We start from the raw sequence: 12,099 nt of genomic DNA, 5'->3' as shown, positions 1-12,099 counted from the left end.
CGCGCGCACGCACGCACGCACGCACGCACGCACGCACGCACGCACGCACGCACGCACGCACGCACGCATGCATGCATGCATACTATGTAAGTATACTTGAGCAAAAGGAAACCTATTTACTTCCCACAGCTGTATTTTAAGCCCTGGGGGAGGTACTTCTCTATCAGGATATATTATAGATTCATGCTATAAGACAAAGAATCCTGGGTGTTTTGTGCCGATACACACTTAATGCCCCACTTTTTCTAACACCCAGTTATTTTAATAGTCAGAAAATGACTAAAATATGAGTCTCTCTGACTGTTCTAAGCCAAACAGTCTATTCATAGACGCGGGACAAGTCATTAGTCAATATATGGTTCACTAGCGCCTTCCGGTGTAACGTACCTTAGGGTTATTTTTATCACCATGTCATATCGTCTCTGTCGGGTGGAAACCTCATATCTCCAAAAGTGTTACTTTTCACGATTCAAATTCAAAAGCATCAAATGTTCTGATGGTTTATTAGTGCGACGCCGGCTGTAGTATGATCACGTCGGGCGTTCATTTGCGGAAAAAAACAACAAAAAACCGCACAAAACACTAGAATATGGAGATACGTTTTCTGCCCGACAGCAATGATATTATGTGCACTGTCCCAGCTTTTTCTTACATAACCGAATCTTAACCCATTCAGGCCAGACGTCGAAATTTAAAAAAATGTCTTCTAAATCATTTCAATTTTCTGAAAGATTTGAGGCACATTTTAACGATTTTTCAAAAATAGCAGACCTACAAGTTTGTAGATCTGCTATTTTTCAATAGCTAAATTGTAACATAATGTATGTAACACCAAAGGGGACTCCCGCTCAAAATGGGTTAAAGCCTCCCCCTTTTCTATAGAAGACATTGTTGAAGGGGATATTTTTATAAACCCTATTTTTAGATTTGGAACCCAAAACAAATTATTTGGGTGAGTGTAAAAAAAATAATTGGAAATGGTCCATTCGTTTCCTGTCTGGAGGGAGGGGCAAGGTGTTTTTTGTTTGGTTTTGTTCGCCATAGGCTTACATTCTTATATCCATCTGAAAACACTAACACAAAAAACAAAGTCAAAATAAATTATAAAAACGCAGCAAAAAAGCCCCCGGGGCATAGTTCCATCAAGAATATCTCTGCTGTCTGGCAGAAACCATCAAACTAAAAAATGTTCATTTTTCAGGAAATTAAAATAATAATAATAATATATTTATATTTATATAGTTTTCTTCATTTCCTGTAAAAAAATAAAAATAAAATAAAAATTATATATATATATATATATATATATATATATATTTAAATATAAGGTTTTCTTTCTTACATTTCCTGTAATATATATATATATATATATTACAGGAAATGAAGAAAACCTTATATTCTTTTACAGGAAATCACTGCCCCATCAAAGTTGATATTGTGACTTCATATATTGTCAATTACTTGCATGAGAGGAGGTGGAGTTACCTGGTTTAGTCAGAAGCACTTTTTATTACTTTTCATTGGTTCCATTTTTTTAACCAACACACAGATGTAAAGGGTGTTCAATAGCATTGATTCATAATGCTAGCAATCTTTCCACCCAGCCCTTGTTTTTTTGTCCTTAATGATCTAAAAATAGGGCTCAGGTAAAAACAAAATACTCCCTTAAAAGGAGAATTACAGACCAGCACTTTTTTTCTTTTTACCGTAATCTGATATTATATCCAACAAACAGTGGTAGAGGCAAAAAAACAACATTCAGAGCAGACCGCACGTACCTCAGAGTATGCACGCTGTGTCTTAGGCCTTGTTACAGAAGATGCCGCTTAAAAACAAGTGCTCAATCCTTTGCATGTATGTGTATGTGTGCGCATGCATGCATGTGTGTGTATGTGTGCGCATGCATGCATGTGTGTGCCGGAAGGCTTGCCTGTGCTAGTGCATACTGTGCTGTATATTGCTTTGTTTATACTTTGTCATACGACAGTGGTCAGCGGTTTGGGAAAACAGCAGATCAACAGAGCTTGTACAGTAGATCTGCTCAAAGCTAAGTATCGCTAAGTATCTTCTGAGAAAACAACCCGTTGTGATTTTGTAGATCGGCTATATTTTCATAGAATGTTCAGTCCAGTTGTAGAGAAGCTAGGCTGCTAAGCTAGGGCATTGGTTCTAAAAGGTGGGGTCCTTGGAGAGGTTCCAGGGGAACCCCCAGCCAAATGTGTTAATTCAACATCATTTTAACCACCACCATATTTGATATGTCGTCTATTAAAAAAATATAGGCCTAAATGTTTACGTTTCGTAACATAAATCTACTCTTCCGGCGGTAAATAGCTCGCAGCTTGCATCTGGAAAGTGTTTGAATAATATATATTTGAACCCCAGTCGTACCTCCCCCCAGCGGGGCCCATATGGCTCTGCGTATGGTCCTGACCCAGTCCTCCATGTCGCTCTGGGAGGTGGCCATCAGCAGGAAGGTCTCGTGGCTCATCCCGGTGCGGTCCTTCTCCCCACCTCCACCTAGAACAACACAGCCAACCAGATTATCAACATAACCATCACCATAAAACCACACTTATACATGAAGGGATCAATACGATAATGCCAAATAGACACAAACACGTTATGTTGTAGAGTGGCTACCAGAAAGGTCACCGGTTTGCGGTTATTGCTCGGATTGCCCTGTCTATGTATCGAAGACAAAGGGCCCCATCTTGTGTCAGCGAGGCCGTAATTTGGGGATTTAGCATTGCGTAAGAGGCGTTCCCCTATAAAAATTGCTATCTTGTATACCCTAGCCTAAATCCCCAAACACCTCCGCTATAGCCAATACATTATGCATAGGAGTGACTTGTGGAGAATTAACCCATTTTTGGGCGGGAACCCCTTTTGGTGTTAGCATTATGTTATGCTTTAGCTATTGAAAAATAGCAGATCTACAAGCTCATAGCGTGCCACCGAGTGGCGCGCTACGAGCTTGTAGGTCTGCTATTTTTGAAAAATCGAAGAACGACTGACAGAAACATAGCTTTTTCAGAAAACTGTCAGGATGTATAAGACATTTTTAGAATCTGATCTCAGGTCAAAATGGGTTAAGACAGAACGAGACCTCTGAGCTGTGAATGTTCTGCAACATTGTGTGTCGAGGCAGCTCTATCTCAGGAGCGCCTTCTTAGTTCTACCAAACGGAATTCACATTGCGGGTGGTTTGAGGAGGCGCTTTCCGCTGCCCGGAACTTGTGTGGGCAAGATAGCAAATTTCAAGGAAAGCGCATCAACGCACCCACGAACACACCTCCAACCGCAAAATATAGCAGTCGGCGCTGAATGCAAAAAAAAGGAAATCTCCCTCCATCAAGCCTACTCCCTTTCCTTGTGGTTCTCCATTTTCATGTCAATGTTTTCAATGTCTTTGGCCACAGAACCCTATCAGAAAATTGTTTGTGAAAGGGACACACATAAGAGAAGGTTTGTGATGTTATTATTTTTTATTTAAAATAAGCTACGTAATTCTTTATTAGCAAATGTAGGTGGGAATGCCCTGAACCTCAGACTCTACTCCAACCAGTGATTTTACATAAGCGTATTAGCTCAGGCAGAACTCTGCGATACAGGGAGACTCCGCCAGTATACTTCCTGTGATGGGGGAACACAGCTTGTTGCTGCACTGTGACATTTCAGTCAGGCATTGATTACACATAATGACATGCATTCACTTTATGGACACTCTGTTAACCTTTCGCTTTTGAGCGTGCAAGCAGCACATCATCGATGTCGGGGCAGAAACCTCTTATCTCCATACAGTTGGAGGCCATCGATATTGTCCTTTTCTTTTTGCTGAGGTTTGCGTGATCTGCGCAAAAGGACAGTTAACCCATTTTGGGCGGGAACCCTTTTTGGTGTTTTAAACATTATGTTATAATTTAGCTATTGAAAAATCGTGAAAATATTTATTTCAGAAAACTGGAGGATTTAGAAGGATTGGGTGGCACCCAACTGTACTTTCCGTAAATCAACGCCCCTACTTCATCATACTACAGCTCAGTTTTGAGATTGTAGAACCTCTAATATGAATCCTGATAAGTAACCGTTTGGGACATATGAGATTTCCACCCGACAGAGACGATACACTGTATTCGTTTCAGATGGAGGGGAAAGCGCTAAAGCTGCCATTTTCCGATCAGAATCTTTTGAGAGAGATTGAAATGAAACGGCTTGGTATCGGCCCATATCCATTATCCGCAATCCCTCCAAAATATGTCGGCCTTGACAAATCCATGTTGAATAACCTGGATATAAACTCAAAGACATCAACTGCTCTACATAGATTTGGATATGACGACAGCACATTCCCCACATATTAGGCTATACAGTAAAATCCTCGATGCTAAAGCAGCAATATGTAACTTGTATTGATGATTTTTTTTGTTTAGTAGTGTTAGTGTATCTTAATACAATATAACTTTAACTTTATTTTGTATTTTGTCTCTCCGCACTTCTATTGAGACATTTAGATTGAGTCAAAGGTCATGTCTCACCTACACACATGATCCGACACGAATTCTGACCTGATGGTCAAGATACAATGTATCCCCTGAGCAAGCAGGCAGGCTCTATTAGCTCAACTGTAAAAATGTCAGCACTTGTGCAGGAAACCAGGTCCAAATCCGTGGTAGAACAGGAAAGTTGCGTAGTGCTGCTTATTATGCATTTTGTCGCTGCCAATGCTATTGAACACTCTTTACGTCTGTGTGTTGGTTAAAAAGACATATTGAACCAATACCGAAAAGTATTAAAAAGTACTAAAAAGCCCTTCGGACAAAACCTCTTAACTCCATTGGACCATTGGAACTTTCTGCTAAAGCAGCTAACTCCACCTCCTCTCATGCAAGTAATTGACAACATAAAGTCACAATACCAACTTTGATGAGGCAGTATTGCATTGTTTTAAAAATATAAGTTTTTCTTCATTTCCTGAAAAAAAAGTACATTTTGAAAAATAAACATGTTGGAGTTAGGTGGTTTCTTCCCAACAGCAGAGATTTGTAACTCTGAGAGTGAACAAATGTCTCGTGTATTCACTTTCATAATGTAAACGTCAGAATGTAAACGTCTCATGTATTCACTTTCAGAATGCACGGCACACATCGAAGGAACCCGCATTTACAGTTATTACACAGCAGCAGCAGCAGCAGTGTGCCGTGGTGCATTGTGGGTTATTGTGGGTGTGTGAAATGACCCAGAAAGAGTGTGTCTGTCCCTGTGGACCAACCCACTGACTGACTGCACCAAACCTCTCATTCACTGTGCGGAGTGTGTGTGCTCTCTATGTCAACCGTGTTTTACTAAGACGGAAAGATAACAGAATGGACGATGAAAAACACAGTATACGTTAAAAAAATAAAATAACCTATTAACGCTGAGGCAGATTCTACAAATGCGTTCTAAATCAGTATAGTTTGTGCCGTATTTGTGCCAAGGACCCCCGAATTGATACGTATATTTGGCCGCGGACCCCATGTGAAAATGTTTTGTGCCAGCAAGGGACTCCCAGAAGAGAAGATTTGTGTTAAAAAAATCAAAAATATATAAAATAAAATAAAAAAGTTCAAAAACAGGCTAACAGCAGAAAACAAGCTTGCAGCGCGGAACACAGTGAGCTTGTTATTTTTGAGAACCACCGTGTTGTTCTAAATACGTGTTTCTGAAAAACCTATGTTGACCAATTCTATATATTCTAATAGATAAAATCTAAAATGACACAATGCTTTCCCGCTTTTAATGGGTTTAGAACAATGAAGAGAGAAAAAGCACTACCAATGAAATCCAACATAGATTAAAATAATACAATAAAATAAACATGGCAAAATATCCCTGGTACCCATTCTCTCCCTCCCCTTGCTTCTCAATGCATATTGTATGGCAATATAGGGTTGCAATGGAAAATAAAAGGGACACTTTGTGAGCATAATAATGGACAGTTGACCACACTGTCCTTTCTCCAACCATCACCATTTTTCTATCTCGACTTTTTTTTTGTCACACTATCGCTCTCTCTCCCCCACCCTCCCCCATCCAAGGTGATACTGGACAACGCTTCACACCTCTATGGAGACACTTTCACACTCACACACTCTTACATCACAACTGTGCACACGCACACAAGCGTACTCACGCACACACAAGCACGCGCACACGCGCGCACACACACACACACACACACACACACACACACACACACACACACACACACACACACACACACACACACACACACACACACACACACACACACACACACACACACACACACACACACACACACACACACACACACACACACACACACACACACACACACACACACACACACACACACACACACACACACACACACACACACACACACACACACACACAGCTTCCCCAGGGTTAGGATGGTGTTATCTCTTTACAGGTACAGTAGTAGAACCTGCTGACAGTGCAACTGAACGGGGCTCTGCTTTCCCAGCATGCATCATTTCCCCACAAAGTTCCTATAGTGATCATCTCCGCTGTAGCTGTTAACTGTATTGACATTTATGTGGTTCATAACATAACAGCTGACTCTCTCTCTCTCTCTGTGTGTTTGAGTGTGTGTGTGTGTGTGTGTGTGTGTGTGTGTGTGTGTGTGTGTGAGTGAGTGAGAGAGTGTGTGTGTGAGTGTAATTGTTGAAAGATAGTAAAGATGCACTTTGTCTCCTATTCGGAATGTGTGCACGTGCATGTGCACGCATGTGTGTGTGTGTGTGTGTGCACGTGTGTGCGCGTACATGTATTACTATATTTGTGAGGGCCAAAATGTCCTGCTGCTCCTCACAAGGGAAGTGGTTATTTTGTGGGTTTAAAAAAAATAATAATAATCTTCAGAATTAAGCTTAATACAATTACGAGGAGATTCAGGTTAGGGTTAGATTTATGTCTGATTCCGACTTAGTTTACTTAGTGTGTGTGTGCGTGCGTGCGTTTGTGTGTTCTTGTGCGTGTGCGTGTGCAGTGTGTCAGTGAGGCTCAACAGACACCTTTTCTTTAGTGATTTATTACCACGGAGGTTCTTCAAAGCAAAGACTAGCAGCGGGGGAGGGGGGGGGGGGGGGGGTTGCAGCGTGCTGACTTTGTCCCACACCGAGTGGTTATGAATATTGTGTCCACACCAGGGTTGCCACCAAGCATCCTGTGGAAAACGGATCGTTTTCCTTATGCTATCAAGACCTGAAGCAAGATTCTATATCTATACACATGCCTTTAGTTCTGAATCAGTGGTTCACACACAAACAACAGAACAGCACAAGCTCGCAGCGCGAAGTGACGTCGTATACTGTAAGCTTGTATATCTGCTATTTTGGAATAGCCAACGTGAAAACCTAAAATGACACAGATGATTTCCTGGTTTTAATAATGGGTTATTTGGAAACTAAAAAAAAAAAATATATATAAAAAAAAATATATATATATATATATAATGTTTAAAATATTTTGAATATATCTTTTTTTACATCAATCTTCTCTTCTGGGGGTCACTGGCACAAGACATTTTCAGGCGGGGGGGACGGGGGACGGGGGGACGGGGAGACATGAAAAGGTTTGAGAACCACTTGTTCTATAACCGCTCAAGATGGAGTGAGAGAGAACATAAAACCCAGAGTGATGCAGCATCGCTGCGGTTTATTCTGCACAATGTCCCCCCCCCCCCCCCCCCCCACCACCTCGTCAATAATTTAAAAGCTCAGAAAGACTTACGCCCACCATTAACGGAGTCCTCAGCAGCCCTAAGGAAGGACTCCCAGGGTTTTTAGTGAGATTGCAACAACAGCCTTGTTGGCCAATGTTGTAGCTCTTTCTGGCAGGCAAGGCAGGCAGGCAGGCAGCACCACCAGCGGGTTCAAGATGCACACGCAGCCAGGTGACACGGAGGAGGGCTCTGAAACTGTGCCGCTAGTGTTTTAGTACTCGAGTCCTTGACTCGTCTCAAGTCCACATTTTCATTTACTCGCCCTTAATTAGACTTTTACTACTCGCCCTATACTTTGACTTGGACTTGACTCTGTCTCGGACCAAGGGACACAGGACTCTTCCCCCACCGGGTCCACTCGAGTCACGAGTCACTACATTGCAATGACTATACCCATATTATGAGGTCAGCCCATTCACATTAACATTCTAAGAGAGCTGTCTGGCGCTTATAGACAACCATCTTGTTAAGTAATGGAGTGTAGCTGACGTGCATGCCTGCTCTCGCTGTGTTTGCTGCACCCATGAAATGAGACAAAAGAAGAAAAAAATGATCTGGTTCTCGATCTTACCTCCCGTCGGTCTCGGTTTTCGACTCGGACTCGACCCCCTCCCACACCCGGTCTTGACTCTGACTCCCCCAGCCACTGTCTACAGGTACGTTCTCTTCCACAACCATCCACCCGAATATCAAAAGGTAGGGTAAGTGATTTTCTTTGGTTAAATATCTCTATATTCTGATTGTACTCATTGGTTTGCTGTAGATAGTGTTTACTGTTCAGTGACAGGAGTCTCCATGTCTCTCCAGCTCTTTATTAACCCATTTAGGCCCGACGTCGAAATTAAAAAAAAAATGTCTTCTAAATCTTGACAGTTTTCTGAAATACCTATGTTTCTGTATCAGTGGTGTTCAATATTTCATGTCAAGGACCCCCAGAATTATGTGTATTTGGCCACCGACCCCAATTTGAAAATATGTTGTTCCAGGTTTTCCCATTTCACAATTTTTTTAAAATAGCAGACCTACAAGCTCGTAGCGCGCCACTCAGTGGCGCGCTATGAGCTTGTAGATCTGCTATTTTTCAATAGCTAAAGTATAACATAACATAATGCTTAAAACACCAAAAGGGGTTCCCGCCCAGAATGGGTTAAACAGAAAATGCACTTTTCAGGGCGGGATACCAATTGTATCAGTCAGGATACAGATTAAAGAAGTGAAATAGGAAGTGATGACACAATGAAACGAGCAGACACAATGGGAACTGCATGGAACACTATATAAAACGATCTGATAAATGGGTACTCTCTCCTACTTGGCTGAAAGTACATACAAGTTTCACCCACCTGAAAACGTATTCTCTGCTTTGTTTTAACCAAAATATATATATATATCACTTAGCCTGCCTTTAATGTCTGTCTGAGAGAAATATCTACTGTAGAAGCCCACCTCGGTCTGACTATTTGTTTAACTCAAATTACTTGCTATCGTTTCTTTTGTTTGCTTTTAGGACGACTCCGGGGAGTTTGGGTGGCTCCTAAAAGAGGGTTCACGCATGCTCTACTGTACTGTACTGTACTGTACAGTACGCTGTCCTGACCATGACCAGGCCTAGTGCCGACCCCACGCATGTCAACAGCAGGATGAATCAAGCCATTGTTGGGACGTCCGGGACACATACTGTAAGGACAGACAGCCTGGGACGCACGGCTGTTACACCTCATGTTATGAAGCATGGGCCTGTGTGACAGCCTGGGACACACAGCTGTTACACCTCATGTTATGAAGCATGGGCCTGTGTGACAGCCTGGGACACACAGCTGTTACACCTCATGTTATGAAGCATGGGCCTGTGTGACAGCCTGGGACACACAGCTGTTACACCCTCATGTTATGAAGCATGGGCCTGTGTGACAGCCTGGGACACACAGCTGTTACACCTCATGTTATGAAGCATGGGCCTGTGTGACAGCCTGGGACACACAGCTGTTACACCTCATGTTATGAAGCATGGGCCTGTGTGTGACAGCCTGGGACACACAGCTGTTACACCTCATGTTATGAAGCATGGGCCTGTGTGTGACAGCCTGGGACACACAGCTGTTACACCTCATGTTATGAAGCATGGGCCTGTGTGACAGCCTGGGACACACAGCTGTTACACCTCATGTTATGAAGCATGGGCCTGTGTGTGACAGCCTGGGACACACAGCTGTTACACCTCATGTTATGAAGCATGGGCCTGTGTGTGACAGCCTGGGACACACAGCTGTTACACCTCATGTTATGAAGCATGGGCCTGTGTGACAGCCTGGGACACACAGCTGTTACACCTCATGTTATGAAGCATGGGCCTGTGTGACAGCCTGGGACTCACAGCTGTTACACCTCATGTTATGAAGCATGGGCCTGTGTGTGACAGCCTGGGACACACAGCTGTTACACCTCATGTTATGAAGCATGGGCCTGTGTGACAGCCTGGGACACACAGCTGTTACACCTCATGTTATGAAGCATGGGCCTGTGTGACAGCCTGGGACACACAGCTGTTACACCTCATGTTATGAAGCATGGGCCTGTGTGACAGCCTGGGACACACAGCTGTTACACCTCATGTTATGAAGCATGGGCCTGTGTGACAGCCTGGGACACACAGCTGTTACACCTCATGTTATGAAGCATGGGTCTGTGTGTGACAGCCTGGGACACACAGCTGCCTTTTGCAGGCCCAGTCTTCCCTTTCATCTCACTGTATGTCTGTCCCGCACGCACGCACGCACGCACGCACGCACGCACGCACGCGCCTACTGAACATACCTGGAAGGATCTCAAAAAGATGGCGGCTATGTTCCTCCTGGTTGGCTGGCAGCTCGTTGACCTGACTGCCTTGGAGAGGGATACAGCCCTGGTGGGAGGGGAGAGAGAGAGAGAGAGAGAGAGAGAGCGAGAGCAAAATATAACAAATATTTGAAAAGAATGTTGAGGCAAGATTATTTTATAGAAATCAGTCAAGATTCTTGACATTTCTAAAATCTGGAATATATAACACAAGTCGTGTATGGGCTATGGGGGTAGGGTCCCTGGCACAACATATTTTCAGATGGGGGTCTGCAACCAACACATTAATTTGGGGGGGGGGGGGGGGTCCTTGACATGAAGTTTGAGAACCATAGACCATAGACGACAGACAGACAGACATGGCACCGAGGTACGTAGTATTCAACGGCCAAGCGACATTCGGTCGGGACATCCAAATCAATTAGTGCTTCTCGGGGTACGGGACGTGTACTGCATGTTAAACATTATCAGCTCTCTCTCTCTCTCTCTCTGGGCATCGCTCCAAAGTACAGGAAGGTATAATGATGATGGAGAGAGGGATGAGTCAGGCAAACATTCCTCCATCTCTTCATCATCCCTCGCTCCAGTACGGTACAGTATTATGCCTCCTTCCATCGTCTACTTGCATTACTGATCCGTCCCACATAAGACAGGGGTGGAAGGTCGCCCTGCTGAGTGCTCTGACTGACTGAAAACACAGCGAGGGCAGCTAGTTACTACAGTGAAACACAGTGGGGGCAGCTAGTTACTACAGTGGAAACACAGTGAGGGCAGCTAGTTACTACAGTGAAAACACAGTGAGGGCAGCTAGTTACTACAGTGGAAACACAGTGGGGGCAGCTAGTTACTACAGTGAAAACACAGTGAGGGCAGCTAGTTACTACAGTGAAAACACAGTGAGGGCAGCTAGTTACTACAGTGAAAACACAGTGAGGGCAGCAGAAGGGGCAGCTAGTTACTACAGTGAAAACACAGTGAGGGCAGCTAGTTACTACAGTGAAAACACAGTGAGGGCAGCTAGTTACTACAGTGGAAACACAGTGGGGGCAGCTAGTTACTACAGTGAAAACACAGTGAGGGCAGCTAGTTACTACAGTGAAAACACAGTGGGGGCAGCTAGTTACTACAGTGAAAACACAGTGAGGGCAGCAGAAGGGGCAGCTAGTTACTACAGTGAAAACACAGTGAGGGCAGCTAGTTACTACAGTGAAAACACAGTGAGGGCAGCAGAAGGGGCAGCTAGTTACTACAGTGGAAACACAGTGAGGGCAGCTAGTTACTACAGTGAAAACACAGTGAGGGCAGCTAGTTACTACAGTGAAAACACAGTGAGGGCAGCTAGTTACTACAGTGAAAACACAGTGGGGGCAGCTAGTTACTACAGTGAAAACACAGTGAGGGCAGCTAGTTACTACAGTGAAAACACAGTGAGGGCAGCTAGTTACTACAGTGAAAACACAGTGAGGGCAGCTAGTTACTACAGTGAAAACACA

At 43.6% G+C, this 12,099-nt stretch overlaps 1 protein-coding gene across 1 annotated transcript in view; it reads right to left on the bottom strand.

The window, feature by feature from the left end:
- LOC306919063 (rho GTPase-activating protein 22-like) overlaps positions 1–12,099 on the bottom strand; it is a gene marked incomplete at its 5' end in the record, with an annotated part of 40,139 nt that overhangs the window by 10,486 nt on the left and 17,554 nt on the right. Inside the window, 2 exons of the mRNA XM_079531899.1 lie at positions 2,392–2,520; positions 10,586–10,673. Of these exons, the coding sequence (XP_079388025.1) occupies positions 2,392–2,520; positions 10,586–10,673 (217 nt within the window). The remainder of the gene's footprint in view (positions 1–2,391; positions 2,521–10,585; positions 10,674–12,099) is intronic.

Source organism: Electrona antarctica (genome assembly GCF_951216825.1).
Source record: "Electrona antarctica genome assembly, contig: scaffold_45, whole genome shotgun sequence".
Classification (NCBI taxonomy): domain Eukaryota; kingdom Metazoa; phylum Chordata; class Actinopteri; order Myctophiformes; family Myctophidae; genus Electrona; species Electrona antarctica.
The sequence above is the reverse complement of the archived record's forward strand: the minus strand, read 5'-3'. Positions and strand labels throughout refer to the sequence as shown.